This window comes from Camelus ferus, chromosome 16, assembly GCF_009834535.1.
Source record: "Camelus ferus isolate YT-003-E chromosome 16, BCGSAC_Cfer_1.0, whole genome shotgun sequence".
Taxonomy (NCBI): domain Eukaryota; kingdom Metazoa; phylum Chordata; class Mammalia; order Artiodactyla; family Camelidae; genus Camelus; species Camelus ferus.
Window position 1 is genome coordinate 1102853 of NC_045711.1, and position 16128 is coordinate 1118980.

Here is a 16128-nt window from a genome sequence, read left to right on the forward strand (position 1 = left end):
CGGGGGAGCTAGCGCTGCCTGGAGCCGCGGCGCAGGCAGTCTGAGCTCCGCGATCTCGGCCCGGGCGGGGCGGGCAGGGAGCGCGCAGCGGGAGCGAGCCTGGCCGCCCGCCGGGCCGCGGAGACCGTCGCAGGCACCCAGGTAGGGGTCAGCTGGAAGGGGACCTGGGGCGGGCAGCAGGAGAGGACTAATGTCTGAACGTCCGCTTGGAGCCTGCGGAGGAGAGGGATGGTCTGCGAGGCTGCGTCTGCAAGGACATTAGAGACCTCGTCCATGCGGGGATCCTCCCCCTTCGGTCTGCGGGGCCCGGTCTGTGGGGTGCCTCCCGGAGCCTGCTTCTGTCTGCGCTGGCACCTGGGATCACATCTATGAGGGCGCCCCGCCGTCTGCGTCCCTTCCCCAGCGCTGGTCTGCGGGACCGCGTCCATACGCGGCGCACTACCTCCGCCCCAGCTCTTGGTGGGAGGCCGTGTCTATGTGCAGTGGGCCCAGACGGGTGCACCCACGTGTGGATCTGCGCGGAGCGCTCCTCCCACACGGCCCTCCCGTGAGCCTTCCTGCAGGAGCTGTGGCGGGGGGATGAATGGGACAGATGCGGCGCGCGTGGCTTTAGCTGCGCAGTCCTCCCAGGCTGGGGCCGGGGGGAGGTGGGCGGAGGAGGTGGACGCTGCGGTTTCTGAGGCCCGACAGCACAGACAGAACTGGTGGCTCGGAGGGTGCACACGTGCGCGGTGACCTGTGTGTGGTGTTTGGAGGCGGGTGTGCGTGTGTCACGTGGACACGGGAGTGTGCCTGTGTGTGAGGGGGGTGCATTACAGGATGGAGTGGTGTGTGAGGGCGGGTCACGCGGACATCGGCGTGCGCCTGTTCCGGGAGTGGGGTGTGTATGTGTGTGTGTGTGTGTGTGTGTGTGTCTCTTGAGGGTACAGGGGTGTGTAGAAAAGGTTATGTCCCAGGTCACAGGACTGTGCCTTGGTGGGCACATTTGGGGTTGTATATTTGCCAGGTGGGCTGGGGAGTCGGGAGGGGTGCAGAGCTTGTGTCCTTGAGGATGCACTGGCCGCCCCCACGGCCCTCACTCCTTCCTTCAGCACATACAGACTGAGCACCCACGATATACCAGACCATGTCCTAGGCCCACAGACTCTAGGGACCTCTGCCTTTTCCTTGGCCTCTTACCTTCAGTCCCAACAGAAGGCAGAGGGATCACTTTAAAACCTCATCCATCTGAGACACTCCCCTGCTCAAAATTCTCCTCTGGCTTTTGAGATCTCCTGGTCTCTGTCCATAAAGCATCTCCACCCGACCCCAAAGCCACGTTCTGAGTCCCAGCCAGGAAGTAGTTTTCTGTCATGCACAGTGTGAACTTCCATCCTCTCCTCTGAAATCCTTACTCAGCGGTCATGAAAGATCGTAAATGCCACCTCCTCCTGGAATCCTTCCGTGAGACCAGGCACAGTGAATGACTGGGCCTTCTCTTTCAGGTGTCACTCTGCCTTGCCATTGGGCTCCTCTCACATGTGGAACGCCCCACTCCAGCGACCCCTGCCTCCTTGCTGATCCTCAGACAGTAGTGCAAGCACTCTCCCCTCACAGCCTTTGCAGTTGCTGTGCCTGAAATGTCCTTCCCAGATGTCCATGCTGCTCGCGCCCTCACTTCCTTCAGATTCTGCTCAAATCCTGCATCGGAGATGTTAACTGACCTCACTATGTAAACAGCGCCCCCTAGCGCCTTGCTCTTGATCGCCCTTATACGATTGCATATTTTCCCCGTAGTTTGTAGGGCTTGACATACCGTCTGTTAATTCCTGACTTTCTTGTTTGTTGCCTCTTGCCCCGCTAGAGATTAAACTTCGTGAAAGCAGGAACTTTGTCTTTTTGGTTCACCGTTTTATCTGCCAATACCTAGCACAGTACCTGGGCACATACAGCAGCTGGTCAGTGCTTGTTGCATGAATGAATGACTCTGGGTTTGTGTCCCAGAAGTCTGTGTCTCTGGCTGCTCCCCAACCAGTGAGCCCCAGTCTGAGGCTAGGTCTCCTGCTCTTCTGTCTCCCAGATTCCAAGATCCTGAAGGCCAGGTCTGGAAGAACTGTGACCAAATTGGCATGTTAGGAATATTCCTTCTAGCAACCGGTACAGAGGATGGGGTGAGGTGGGGTTGGGGTGTGAGCCTGGAGGCGGCGGCCTGTGTGGCAGAGCAGTGGGAAAGGACAGTCGAGGTCTAAATCTAGACTTTTTAAGGCGTTCGATTTCGTTACCTAACCCAGTAGTGGGGAGATCAGGGAGGGCTTCCAGAGGAGGAGATGTCTGAACTGTCCTGGCAGCAAAGGAGAGGGAGGTGTGTTCTTGGCAGAAGGCACAGCTTGTACAAAGATCTGGCAGCTGAACAGAGTCTGCAGTTTGGGGCGCTGTGAGTACTGTGGAGTGGCCAGGGTGGAGAATAACTGTGGGGCTGGGGGAGTAAGGATGGGTGAGAGGGAGAAGATAGATGATAAGGAGGGCTGCTGGGTTTCTGGCCTGGGAGAACTGGGAGGATGGTGGCCCTTGTTTCTGTGATGGGGACAGAGGAGGAAGAGCAGACTTGGGGGAAATGCTGAGTTGAATTTGAGCCACATTGGAACAGAGCTGCCCAGGAACATGGAGGGGAGGAGGCAGCCGGCTGGAAAGAGTTGGCCTGGAGGCACAAACCTGGTGTGGAGGATGTGGAAGGGCAGAGGGAGAGGGAGCAACCAGGAGACCATCAGCCAAGGGGTGCTGAGGATGTGCTGAGGGTTGCTGTGCTGAATCAGGCACAGAGCCCGCCTCAGTGCCTGGGGCCTCCCTGGAGATGGTGGGAGGGGGGCGTCCTCGCAGCAGGCGTCCTTAAGCATGACTTGGCACCAGATGCCTGGGCCTCCCTCGAGAGGACTGAGTCATCCCAAGCGGGGGCGGGAGCCACGGAGGACACCCGTTGCCAGGGCCATCCACACACTTGTCAGGAGCATAAACACGGCTCCTGTGAGGCAGCCCAGGGATGTCAAGACCACTTCTGTGTCTAGCCGGGGTGGCTCCACTGCCTCCTTATGGCTTTCCCTTCTGGCCGGTCCTCAGCCTGTCAGGGCTGCATCTTCTCTTGCCTAGGTAGCTGGTCCCCTGCTCAACCTGGCCTTGAGGTTCACAGCAGCCTTCCAGAAGCTCAGGGTGAGGCCTGACGAGTGTCTGAAGTCATCCCAGGCAGGGCTGCTTGAACAAGCGTGAGTGAGAGCAGGATGTGCCTGCCCTGTCCTGCTCTTGGCCTCCTCTGAGGGACCCAGGTGGATAAGGAGGAGGTCTGGCCAAACAGGATTTGGAGCCAGACCCCTGGGGCTGAAGGACATAGCCTGGGAGGAGAAGCCTGAGCGGCCAGGCCGTCCCAGAGCCATGGGGCAGATACAGGGTTGTACTTTGTAGATCAAGGCTGTCTCTCGGTGGCTTTGTGACACCCCACACCGCTTAGGTACCACCTGCTTCAGTCTCCACAATCTCATCCACTTCCTCCCATAACCCTGGGAGTTGGCAGGGTGGCGGCCACCGATCCGATTCACGTATGAGGAAACTGAGGCTCCAAAGAGGTTCAATGACTTGTCCGAGGTAACACATCACAGTCTGGGAGGATGGACTAGGGTAGCTCTTCCCAGTAAGGGAAGGCCTGAGCCAGGCCGTTCTTGGCTGGAGGACTAGGCTGGTCCCTAAGAGGCTCCTCATGCCCATAGGGGTCCCTGCTCTGCCCTGGGCCTGGGTGCCAGCCTGTCTGTCCTTCTGTTTGCTCACGTGGCTCCTAGCTACCTGCCAAGCCAGTTCCTACATAGCGTCTACTGAGGCCTCAGCTTAGGGCGGGCCTTGAGAGACCTGCTGAGTGAGCCTTGAGAGAGGGCTGCGTCCTGCCCAAGACACACAGCCCAGCCCAGCCCAGCAGGCAGCCCCAGGCTGGTGGACTGGTGACCACATGGGAGGTTCAAACTTGACCTTCTGAGATCAAGTTCCCATGGTCCAGGGGATGCAGTTCCCACCCACCCGGCCCCTAGTCCTGGGGCACACGTACACGGAGACCTAAAAGCACCGAGTGCGCATGAATACACTTATCCGCGCATATAGACCACAGCCATAGATGTTTGTCTCTATGCGGATGTGCTCCTGGGTGCGGACCCCTAACACACACACACACAAAGACACACACTGTCACCCCAGCCCTGCTCACACGTATTCTCTCACTCGGACACACAGCCTCACACGCATAGCCTCCAGTGTCAGGACCTGTCGCCTGGACACGAGGCAAGAACCTGGGGCCTCCCCGGGGCTGCCTCCCGCAGACGTGCTTAGTCACCTGAATGTGATCCAGGCGGGAGGGAGGGAGGAGGGCCTGACGTCAGCCCTCACAGCTGCCTTGTGCCGCCCGCGCATCCATCTGGGCCACCCTGTGTCCCAGGCAATCACAACAACAGCAGCACAACAACTCAGTTTTACGGGGCTTCTTGAGCGGCAGGCTGGGGTTCTGAGCCCAGTAAGGGTGTTCACTACTTTCCTCCTCACAGCTGCTGGGAGGTGAGGCTGCTATTAACCCCATTCTGTGGCTGGAGAAAACCTAGGCACAAAGGGCAGTCACCTGCCCGTGGGCACACAGCCAGGAAGGGGCGTAGCCTGGCAGTCTGGCTTCAGCCCCTGGGCCCTAAACCAGGTGACAGGTCCCAAACTGGAGCAGGAAGACTGCCCTGACCTGCTGTGTGACCCCAGGCCCATCCTTGCCCCTGGCTGACAGAAGAGCCTCAGGGAAATCATATGCAAATGTGATTGGGGCAGCCTGTGGTCTCTGCCTGTGGTGGCTCTCAGTCCCTCGGTCCCTGCCCTGGACCACAGGGCAGGAGTTCCTGACACTGCGGTTCATTCCCTGGGGCCTTAGGCTTGTTGGGGTTCCCTCTCTGAGGCTGCTTTCCCTTCTGTCTAGTGGGGCCAGGACTGCAGTGATCACTGTGTCAACCACGCATTCATTCCACAGATATTTATCAGGTTCCGACTATGTGTCACGCACTTCTGCAGACATCGATGACCTTATGAAGACAAGGCAGACAAGTGCCCTAACCTATGGCATTTATACTCTGGTGGGAGAAATAGGGCCTACAGAGTGAGAGGGAGGGGCAGCCAGCGTAGGCCAGCTAGAGGGAGGAGTGGGGGGTGGGGTGGGCCAGGCTTGCAGGGCTCCCTTTAGCCTTGGCTGCTTCCTTCCTGCATGCAGCCTGGTTCCCAAAGCCTCTCTGATGCTCTAATCCCATTCCACCTCCTCCAGGGAGGCCTCCCTGAGGCTCTAGCCTCACCAACCCCCGCTCCCCTCACTCCTCTGGCTCCAGCCTCCATGTCTTTTTCTGTTGTCAGTCTGAATTCCTTTCCCCCTTCCCTTTCTACATTCCAACTATCAGCTCCATCACCTCCAGGCTTCCACTTATTCAGTGCACTGTGCCAGGCACTCGGGGTCTGGACCACATTCTCACTTACAGTCCATCTCCAAGCCTTGCTGTGGTCCTAGGGAATCTGGGAAGGTTCTGCTTCTGTAGTACAGGTGGGGAGACTGAGGCTCAGAGTCGGGAAGGAGCTTGCCCAGACAGGACTGGAACACAGCCCAGGCTCCTTCGGCCAGTGGATTCCAAAGAGCCCTGCCTCCTTGACATCTGTCAAAGCAAGTTGACGGGGGAACGAGGGGTGGAATGGAGACCGTGTTCTCAAAATTGTTGTGTGATTACAGCGCAAGTCACCACCAGACAGGAAGGGCAGAGGGTCAGAAGGCCCTTACTTCCTTTTCCTGAGAAGATGCTGAGACTGGCCCAGGAAGAGGGAGGGGCACTGGCTGGGGTGGGGCCAGTGCTCAGCCTGGGGCAGAAACGGAATCCCAGCCTGAGTGTCCGGTTTAGCCCCGGGTCAGGGATCAGCCCATGGTTGTGGTCCAGCATGAGGGCTGGGACTGGACACTAGAGGTTGGTTTAGGGTTCAGGCTGGAGTTAGTCCTTGGCGCGAGGCCTGGTTGGGGGTGTAAGGCCAGGGTGGGTGTAAGGCCAGGCCAAGGGGAGCGTCTCAGCCTGAGCAGATGTGGCGACTTGAATAAACTGGAAGGAACAACCAGGAGAAATAAGTGCAGCGAAGTCTCCACAGCCACCAAAGCAGCCGTCCCTTCCCTAATGGGCCCCGTCCTGGGCTGCAGGCTCTGCCGGGGCCGTGATGGAGTGGAGGTGGGGTCCTGGGGCACCAGGACAGCCTCTGCATTACCAGTGCCCAGCTCATCCCAGCTCAGCTTCTCGGCATCATTGGAATGCTCTGCTGTCCAGGGGTGGGGCTGTGAGTCACTGCACTGCCTGCAGGATGGGGGCCTGAGCTGACCCTGGGCTGTTTCTCCCAGCACTGCTGGGCCTCCAGTGTTCTGTCCGTGTTTGTCTGTCCTGACTCCAGAATATCAGATTCTCCCTGCTACCCTGTGAAACCAGCAAGTCTGCCACCGTGATTGTACCTGCTTTACAGATGGGGATACTGAGGTCTAGAGGGCTGTGTACAGTGGAGCCAGATGAGTTCCTGGAATTCCTTCAGTTAGCAGGCGAACCTGTTTGGATGCTGGCAGCCCAGGCAGAGGGAACAGGCAGGGCCAGGGCCTAGAGGTGGGACCCACAGATTGTGGCTACAATAGGAAGGGGGCCTGGAAATCTGACCTCCTTGCTCTGTGGCCAGGATTGAAGCCTTCTCTGCCCTCTTTTCTCAGGTTCCCCATAAGGCTGCACAGAGGACCCCCTTGACTGGCGATGGAGGGGGGGCCAGCAGTCTGCTGCCAGGACCCCCGTGCAGAGTTGGTGGAGCGAGTGGCAGCCATTGACGTGGCCCACTTGGAGGAGACAGATGGCAGCCCAGAGCCCACCAGGAACTGCGTGGACCCTCCACCGCGGGCCAGAGCTGCCTCTGTGATCCCCGGCAGTGCTTTGAGACACCCTGCAGCCCGGCCCAGCCTCTCAGCCAGGAAGTTCTCCCTGCAGGAGCGGCCAGCAGGGAGCTGCCTGGAGGCCCAGGCTGGGCCTTATGCCACAGGGCCTGCCAGCCACATCTCCCCACGGGCCTGGCGGAGGCCCACCATTGAGTCTCACCATGTGGCCATCTCAGACGCAGAGGTCGGTGGAGCCGAGCTAGCGGGTGCTGGTGTGCTTTTCAGTAGTCCACTGATGAAGATCTTTTGCAGTTCCTATCCCTGCCACACAGCTGTCTAGCCTTTGGTCTGCATACCCTCAGAGCTGAGGAGCTCACTACCTCACTCTATGGCCTCTTCCCACCCAGAGGGGCTCCATCTGAGCCAACTGCTGCCTCCTATAAATCCTACCATTCCCACGCCTACCCCAGGCCTAGGAAAGAGGCCCCTCCCTTGTCCCCCAAGAGTCCTCATAGACATTTGAAGACAGTGTGTCCTTCTATCCCCCAAGCCTTCCCCAGCTTGAGCCCATACCTCTGATCCTGCCTCCTAGAGTCTGCTCTGACTCAGAAGCTGCCAGCCCACTGCCAGCTTCTGCTCCCCCGGCTCCGTCCTTGCCACTTAGATCTGAAAGTAAACTCAGGTACCGAGCAATCTACAGACTTCAGAGGCTAAACTTTTCATGCCTGACCTGGGGCTTTGGTCTCTTGTTCTCAAGGCCCTCCTCATCTTTCTTGTCCATACAATGTAGACCTCCTCATTCAGCTGCTTTTGGAAATACTTGCTCAAGGGTTTCCCACATCAGGATCTCCCAGACCGCAGCATCCAGGCAGGAATCAGTGTACTTTTCCACCACTTCCTAGGAAGCAAAGCATAGGCATGGTTCACCATTCATGTTTTCAAATGTTATCCAGGTCTTGTCACTTTCGGTATCACTTTTGGCCTTAGTACCACTGCCTTTCCCTATCCAAACCTGAAAGGCTGATGAGACCCAGGGTCTAGGAGTAAGGGGCCTGGGGCTAGGACTGGTCTCTGGACGTGCTCCTGTAGTGGTGCTGATTCTGGATCAAGCTTTACCTGATGCCCCTCCTCTTTTCCCAGGACTGTGTGCAGCTAAACCAGTACAAGCTGCAGAGTGAGATTGGCAAGGTAGGCCTGGGGGCAGGCCAGGAGCAGTGGGAACTTGTCCTGGGGCTTTGCAGAGTAGCCTGTCTGGATCCTCTGCTTGGCACAATCCTCTGGCAATGTGAGGCTGAGCCAAGAAGGCCCTAGTCTGGAAGCGAGGACAGTTTTGTCCTCTGTAGGAAATATTGGGGTAGTGGGTGGGAGAGGACTCCTGAATCCTGACTCCCCAGAGTCTCTGATGGGAGGGACTGGGGAAGGCATAGAGCTGTGTTGAGCCTGGCAGGGGCAGTGACCAGGGCATAGGAGCCCTCTCCCTGCCCACCTGAAATTTATGTCCACTGGTAGCAGGGGCGGAGGTAGGATGTGGGAGGAGGGGGCTGGAGCTGTTCAGGCTCCCCTTCTCCCAAGCTAGTCCTGGGGGTGCCCTGGCCGGGGGTGCTGACCTTTGCCTCTCTGCAGGGTGCCTATGGCGTGGTGAGGTTGGCCTACAATGAAAGTGAAGACAGGCACTATGTGAGTCTGGGGATCAGAGGGAGGTGTTGCCCAAGCTGGGCCCCAAAAGCCTGGGGGGTGGGCAAAAGCTGTGCTGGGAAGACAGAGGACAAGGCTGCCTGTGAAGGGAGTGAGCTCCCTGTTGCTCAGGGTATGCAAGGAATGAACTTCTCGACCCTGGGAATATGCAAGCAGAGGCTGGATGCCTCCAAGGGGAGAGCGCCAGAAAGACTTGTTGAGGAGAATAGGCGTAAGACCTAGATTTAGATATGGCCACCCAGGTCATTCCCTCAGTGCCAGTGGGAGATGCCTGTGTGCTTTTCTAGATCTCAGTCCAGTCTGTTCTAACCCCTGCACACAAGTGACAGGTGCACCCCTCCCTCCTCAGGCAATGAAAGTTCTTTCTAAGAAGAAGTTACTGAAGCAGTATGGCTTTCCACGTAAGTATCTGTCTGGTCCCGTATTTGGGAGCGCCTGGCCAGGGGGCGGAGGAGGAGGAAACCTTGGAAGCTAGTTTTTGTTAGGACTAGGGGTAGACAAGGGAGCACGTGAGCAAAGGTCTGCTAGTAGGAATGTGCTTGGTGAGTTGAGGCCATGGCCGTGGCCTTGCAAGAGTCTTGCTTGAGGCTGGTTGCAGGGCCGAGGTGAGGCCCAGCCTTCTGCAACAGGCTAGACTCCTCTTCTTGGTCACAGGTCGCCCTCCCCCGAGGGGGTCCCAGGCTGCCCAGGGAGGACCAGCCAAGCAGCTGCTGCCCCTGGAGCGGGTGTACCAGGAGATTGCTATCCTGAAGAAGCTGGACCATGTGAATGTGGTCAAGCTGTTCGAGGTAGGAGCTGGGGGTGAGCACTCGGCACAGACCGGGGATCCTGCTGAGGGGGTGAGGCTGAGGCCTCTGAGGACAAAGCCAGATGTGGGGTGGGGGCTGCCAAGAGGTTTCCAGGGTCAGTTTAGGCTGATCTGGGATATTCTCAAGTTCTCATGGAGTGGGAGGAGCTGCCCCGGAGGCAAGAAGTGAGAGTCCCCATCATGGCAGGAAGAGAGAAGGGCTGGGTGCCGAGTGCTGGGCCAGGGTTGGGGGCCAGTGTTTCTGTGAGTCCTCATCTGTCTGGTGCCTGCATGGTTCCTGCTCCACTGTCCAGGGTGGCTGCGGACCATCCTAGGGGTCCTGAGGCTGGTGAGGACGAGGAGGCCTGGGACCCCCCCACCCCATGCCTCTCCAAGCCCTGCCCCCATGTCTGCTCCCTCTCACCAGGTCCTGGATGACCCAGCTGAGGACAATCTCTATTTGGGTGAGTGACCCAGCTCATTCCCAAAGCAACTTACCTGGGGTGGGTCCGACGGCTCCCCGGGGACACACTTGACCTTCAGATGGGCAGTGTGAATGCACTGACCTCCTGGGGGCAAGGAGAAAACTCATGTTCTCAAGCCCCAGATTCTCACCCAGCCCTTCTCAGCCAAGCTCAGAATATCCAGTTAGATTCATCAAATATTCCCAAGCCCCTACTCCACTGATCAGAGAGATAGCGGATCAGATAGATGCAGGAAGTAGGCTATGTAATGTGGATTCCCAGACCCTATCTGCCTCAGTTTCCCCACCTGTAAAATGGGGATAATAATGGTATCTACCTCATAGGGTTGATATGAGAAGTTTATAAGTTATATGCAAGACACTATTATTATTAGTAATAATAATGTTGTTAATTATTTAAGTCCTTGGTGCTTGATTCAGGGCTGGGCTTAGAGGCTCTCAGGGAATGGGGCACAAGGCACACTGGCTTAGGAATTAGAGGCCAAGGCTTTAGTCTCCACTCCCTTTCCTACCTGCCTATCTGCTATGACCTTTAGGAAAAATCCTGCCCCTTCTCTGAGGCTCAGTTTCCCCCCTGTAAAAGGGGTCCAGGCTGATGGTCCTCACCTGGCACCTGAGAATCTGATAAGGCAGGTCCATAGTAGACCCACTGTCACCTGTTTACCTCCTCTGATACCCTGGGACCCCTGTCCTATTCCTCCCGCAAGTATGGCTAGATGCCTGACCCCGCCTCCCACCCTCCAGAACGGGGAGGGACCTTGCCTTCGGCTGTTCTTTCAGCCTGGCTGCACTTACCTACTCTTCTTCTCTTTTCTTTCAGTGTTTGACCTCCTGAGAAAGGGGTGAGTTCCCCATCCCAATCAGGCAGGTCAGGCCTTCCTTTCCCTCCTGTATCCCTCGTCCTAGGGTCAGCTCCTCTAGGAGAGAAAAAGAGACCCAGGCTCTGTCCTTGGGGAGCTGGGGTCTGGGGGTGGTGGGGGACATGAGAGACCAAGAGGACAATTCTTTGAAGGCTGGTGGGGTCAGTGAGGCTGGAATAGTCAGGGAGGCCTCTGGAAGAGGGGGTGGATTTTGAGCCAGATGTTGAAGAACTGGAAAGATTTGACGGAAGAGAGGGAGAGAGAAGGAATATTACTCCAGCAAAAGTGTAGTGCTGGGACTCAACTCTCTCCTGTATTCAATGACAAAGAGTTCTTTCAGTTTTACAAGTTTGTGAGTTGGGTGGCTGGGACTCCATTCACTCCCACTTACAAGAGGGGAAGCTGAGGTTCAGAGAAGGTAAGTGGCTTGCCCAAGGTCACACAGCGAGTTGCTAATGAAATCTGGGGTTCTAACACATGTCTGCCTTGCTGGACCTTCTCAGGGTATGTGCAGAGCTGCAGACATGGAGTAGTGGGCACAGGGCTGGGTGGACTAGAGACCCTAACCGCTGAGGCCTTGAATACAGGCTGTGGCTTGTTTCCCTGCCTGGGAGGCTACCTAAAGACCGATTTGGGAAGAAGGCAGGAAGTGGTGTCCTTTTAAGGCTCAGGGGCTTTCAGCATTTTTGACCTCCATTCAATGTAATAAATACAAGTTTGACATTGCCATCCATCCATATCTATAATTGAAACCAAAGTTTTATAAAACAGTATATATCCTTATTACATATGATATATCTGAGATATTCTACTTCATTATAAAGGAAAAAAAAAAAGCAGTAGCCACCCACTAAATTGATTTCATGACCCTCTGTTGGTCCTACAGTTTGAAAAACACTGCTCTAAATGGCATCTTCACAACTGTTTGATTATAGATAATTAAGTGCTTAGAAGAAGGAATACCAAGCCAATCAGAAGTTAAGATAAAGCTAATTTTAAACTGTAATGATTGAAAAGGGATATTTGCGTCTAAGTGTGTTTTCAAGTTTTCACCATATGGGAGAAGAAGCTAATATCTTGAGTTCTAGGCACCTTTTCGAACACAGAGGGCTCCTGGGAGGTCCCGAGGGGTCTGTGGCCCAGCCCCTGTTCCCCTTCACCTGCTGTCTGTTTTCATTCATCCTGATTCCCACAAACACCCCTCCTCTCCTCCCTCCCTATAGGCCGGTCATGGAGGTGCCCTGCGACAAGCCCTTCCCTGAGGCGCAAGCTCGCCTCTACCTGCGGGACATCATCCTCGGCCTTGAATACTGTGAGTGAGGGGCTGCCTACCCTCTAGGGCTGGGGACCCGGGAAGCGGGACACAGAAGGGGACGGAGCCCAGGCTGAGCCTGTTCTGAGCAGTTCCTGTCAGTCAGCGCCGATCTGCCAATAATCTTCAGTTGGGGGGTGGGAGAAATGGATCTGTGGGCGGGTCTGAAACCTCAAACAGGTAGAAGGTAGCGGCTGACTTTACTGGGCATGCGCCAGGTCGTCACTAAGGTCGGTCTGCGCCCTAGATATTCTGCCTATCTCTCTGCGGAATTCTTAGCCAAGCTTAGTCTCTCCACAGGCAGGGCTGTGGGAAGGAAGAGATTTATGTCCAGCTGCTCAAGGAAGAGTCTGTCCTGGTATGGGGCCCATGGGTGGTGGCCGAGTGGGTTTACTGTGGGAGCTCAGGAGGGAAGGTGTTGGCTTAGCCTCTATCCCTGGAATTCATTCATTCATTCATTTATCCATTTACAAATACCCACTAAGTGCCAGCTGGGGGCATGTCGATGCCAAAGACCCAGAAGTAATCTCAAGGATCTCACAGCCTAATGGAAGGACAGGAATCTAAACAGTGCCTACCAAGGCTGGGGAGGCACAGGGGCTGTCAGAGCACTAAGAGACCAGGGGAGGCATCTGGAGGGGGCCACTTTGAGCAGGGTCCTGAAGGATGGGTAGGAGTTCATTGGCCAGTTTGAGGGGTGGTGGGAGGGAGTACGCCAGGCGGAGAGAACTGCATGGCAGTGGCTCAGAGAGTACAGGACATGTACTATTTGAGGATGGGGAGAAGTCCAGTCTGGGGGCCTAGGATAGTGGAAGGTGATGCTGGAAACGCTGTCCAGGCTGCACCATGAGGGCTGGGAGTTCCTCCACAGAGGACTTTCATGACTTCATCCTGTCAGCATTGTGAGTGCCTAAGGGCTTTGAGCAAGGGAGGGAGTGATAGGATTTGTGTCTTAGAAAGCTTGATCTGGCAGCTGTGTGGTGGCTAGGATGGAGGGTGAGAGGCAGCCAGCTGATTAGGGAGGAGGCTGGTTCTATAGCCCAAGTGACAGATGGTGAGGCCTGGATTAAGGCAGTGGCAGAGGGGAGCAGATGTGAAGGAGGTGGGGTGACCAGCGCTGGGTGACTAACTGGTCACTGGGAGGGGGGGGTCCCCCAGACACCTATGTAGGGTTCTGGCCTGGTTGGGGGTGGTGGGGCACTGGCCATCCCTTTGAAATCTCAGCTTGGTTTATCAGAAGTATATTCTTTCCCTGGGGAAGCAGGTGAGGACCAGCTGAGGTCTGACCTACAGTGAATTCCTTTATCTCATTTGAGCCACTCCAGTCCCCTTAGATTAATGCCATCTTTGTACATATGGGGAAACTGAGGCACAGAGAGGGGAGGGCTTTGCAGAAAGTCCCCAGCAAAGGCCTGGAGATGTGGGAAGGGAGCATTTCACCCTGAATGTGGTCAGCGGCAGGTACAGCCCTGTACCAGCTTCGCCTCCACCCTCTTCCTGTCCAGGGCCTGTTGTCTCGCATTCTCCCTCCTGGCAAAAAAACAAGCTAATCCCATCTGGCTCTTGGGTAAAGCCTCATCAAGACCCAGATAATAGCAGTGAAGGCCTTCCTGGAGCAGATTGGGCAGCAACAGGGGCTGGACAGGCAGACAAATGGACAGGCAGCACGTGGTGAAGACCCGCCTTGATTCTGGTCCCAAGCAGGGAGATCTGAGGCTGTCTGGGGAAGGCTCTGTGTTCCAGGAAGCTGGAGCCTGATTCTTACAGACAGGGCCAGTGCAGACATGCAGGGATGAGAAGCAGTCAGATCTGGACTATAAATTAGAGGTCCAGCCCATAGGACTTGCTGATGAATTGGATGTGGGGTCTGAGGTGGGGAGGAGTTGAAGGTTTTTGGCCTGAATAACTGGTAACGTGGCCCTTAACTGAACTGGAAAGACTGGAAGAGGAGCAGGGCTTTTCTGTTTCATTTGTTTGGCAGTGGGGTGGCGGGGGTGGGGCGGGGGTGTTGTCACAGACCAAGAAATCAAGTTCTGAATTAAACACGTGATTGAAGACTTTGGGGATATATGTTGAGCTGTCTACTGGATATTCATGTGGGTAAAGAGCTCAGAGTTCAAGAGAGAGCCCAGGGTTTGAGATAAGAATTCAACTACACAACATCCTGAGCTCTGATGGGTGTGTGTCAAATCCCTTGTGTGCACCTGGCACACAGGAGGCAGTTGCCATAGGGCCATGTTATGTTCTTATTGTTTTGACACTCAATCCCTCAGCCCCCAGCCTTCCTCTCCTCCTTTTACCTTCCCTCCTTCCCATTCCATCTTCCCCCTCCTCCAACTTCCTGGGATCTGTTGGTCTAGGGGAAGGTATTTGGCAAGGGGGGAGCCCATAGGTGGCTGGCTGAGAGATGGGTTAGTGCCATTTCAGCCTGAGATGCCTGTCTTTTCCTGGCAGTGCTGGACCCAGGAAGCAGAGTGGGCTCCCAGCCTACTAGAGAAGGCTGACTCTCACCCTAGCCGTGTTCATCCTGGCAGTCCCAAGGCCCGGAGTGCCCTCCCTCTCCCTAAGGCTGAGGCAGTACCTCTGCAGGGTCCCCACAATCTCAGTCTCATCCAAGAAGCAGGGACAGCCCTGACAGGCTAGGTGGGGGATGGAGCTGGGGAAAGGCTTTGATGGGCTTCGAGCCTGCAGACAACACTCTCATTGGTGTTGAGGTGGCCAGAGGTGGCCTATGGAGAACCATTTCCCCCAGTTTCCTCTGACCTCCACCCTCAGTGACAGGTGCCTTGATTGCCATGAAAAGAGCACTGGACTTGGAGTCCAAGTGATTCCTAAGAGTCCAGTCCTGGTTCTATTACTAACAGCCTGGGTTAGTGTCTTCACTGAATAGGAGGGCAGGGGTCCCTGAAGTCCTCTTTGAGGTCCTCGTGAGATGAGTGTGTGCAGGGGCCCGGCTCCGTCTGTCCTGGAGTTTGAGGCAGGCCCCCCGGCCAGGTGAGGGCAGGTGGGGGGTCTGGGCGGCCGCGCCCCAGGCCGGCGCTCGAGCTGCCTCTCTCTGCAGTGCACTACCAGAAGATCATCCACAGGGACATCAAGCCGTCCAACCTGCTCCTGGGGGATGACGGGCACGTGAAGATTGCCGACTTCGGTGTCAGCAACCAGTTTGAGGGGAATGATGCTCAGCTCTCCAGCACGGCCGGGACCCCAGCGTTCATGGCCCCCGAGGCCATTTCTGATTCCGGCCAGAGCTTCAGTGGGAAGGTGGCTCCTAGGGCCCGGGCTGGGGTGGGGTTTGGGTGGAAGGGTGGGATAGCATGCCACGGGGCCTCATTTTCAGCCGGAGGGTGCCAGGGTCCTCATGTCTCAGGAGTGAATGCTGAACACGGTCCCCTCCCTTGTGTTTGCTTCTTCCTGGAGTCTGATAAAGCCCCCAACTTTGGCCTCTCGTTTTCCAGCAAAACAGCCCCAAGGCTTCCCTGTAGGTATTTCTGCCAATCACCCTGTGCTGAGTTCTGGGCTGGGCTGTGGAACAGATGGAGCCTAGACAGCCCAGCGCCCTGCCCCTCTGGAGATGGTGAAAAGGGCAGGAGAGCCCATATTTGAGGGGAAGGCGGAGGCTCCCCTGATTTCTTGGATGCGGCAGCGTTTGAACTAGGCCTTGAAGGATGGGGAGAATCTGAGTGGGAGGTGGAGCCCAGCAAACTTACAAGACAGCTGAGGAGTGTGGGGTAGGGGGCCGGGTGGGGCTTAGGCAGAGTTTAGAGAGTCTGGAAGTTTGGGCTTTCTCCTAAGTGACAGAGGCCGTGGGCAGAGCTTTCTAGGCACGGGCTGCAGTTCTTTGTGTCCCCTGGCACATCCTGTGCTCCCCTGAGGAGTGCTAGCTGCCTCACTGTGGCCCTGCCACTAAGGAAATGGTCCAGAGGTATTTGGACATGTGTGTGGGTGTGGAGCTCAAGAGAAAGACGTAGGGAGAGCTTCCTTTTTAACTTTTAATCTTGATGTAATTCCAAATTTACAGAAAAATTACAAAAAACTCCATGCATCCTTTTACACAGATTCACCAATTATTGACATTTT

At 56.2% G+C, this 16128-nt stretch overlaps 1 protein-coding gene and 1 long non-coding RNA gene across 2 annotated transcripts in view; one reads left to right on the plus strand and one right to left on the minus strand.

The window, feature by feature from the left end:
• Positions 1 to 16128, plus strand: part of CAMKK1 (calcium/calmodulin dependent protein kinase kinase 1) — a 27264-nt gene continuing 11136 nt past the window's right edge. The window contains exons 1-10 of the mRNA XM_032497984.1: positions 1 to 141; positions 6758 to 7157; positions 8054 to 8101; positions 8537 to 8590; positions 8958 to 9009; positions 9263 to 9396; positions 9823 to 9859; positions 10700 to 10721; positions 11963 to 12051; positions 15113 to 15312. Of these exons, the coding sequence (XP_032353875.1) occupies positions 6798 to 7157; positions 8054 to 8101; positions 8537 to 8590; positions 8958 to 9009; positions 9263 to 9396; positions 9823 to 9859; positions 10700 to 10721; positions 11963 to 12051; positions 15113 to 15312 (996 nt within the window). The 5' untranslated portion in view covers positions 1 to 141; positions 6758 to 6797. The remainder of the gene's footprint in view (positions 142 to 6757; positions 7158 to 8053; positions 8102 to 8536; positions 8591 to 8957; positions 9010 to 9262; positions 9397 to 9822; positions 9860 to 10699; positions 10722 to 11962; positions 12052 to 15112; positions 15313 to 16128) is intronic.
• LOC116669158 overlaps positions 14071 to 16128 on the minus strand; it is a 14422-nt gene continuing 12364 nt past the window's right edge. The window contains exon 3 of the long non-coding RNA XR_004326522.1: positions 14071 to 14203. This is a non-coding gene — a long non-coding RNA (uncharacterized LOC116669158). The remainder of the gene's footprint in view (positions 14204 to 16128) is intronic.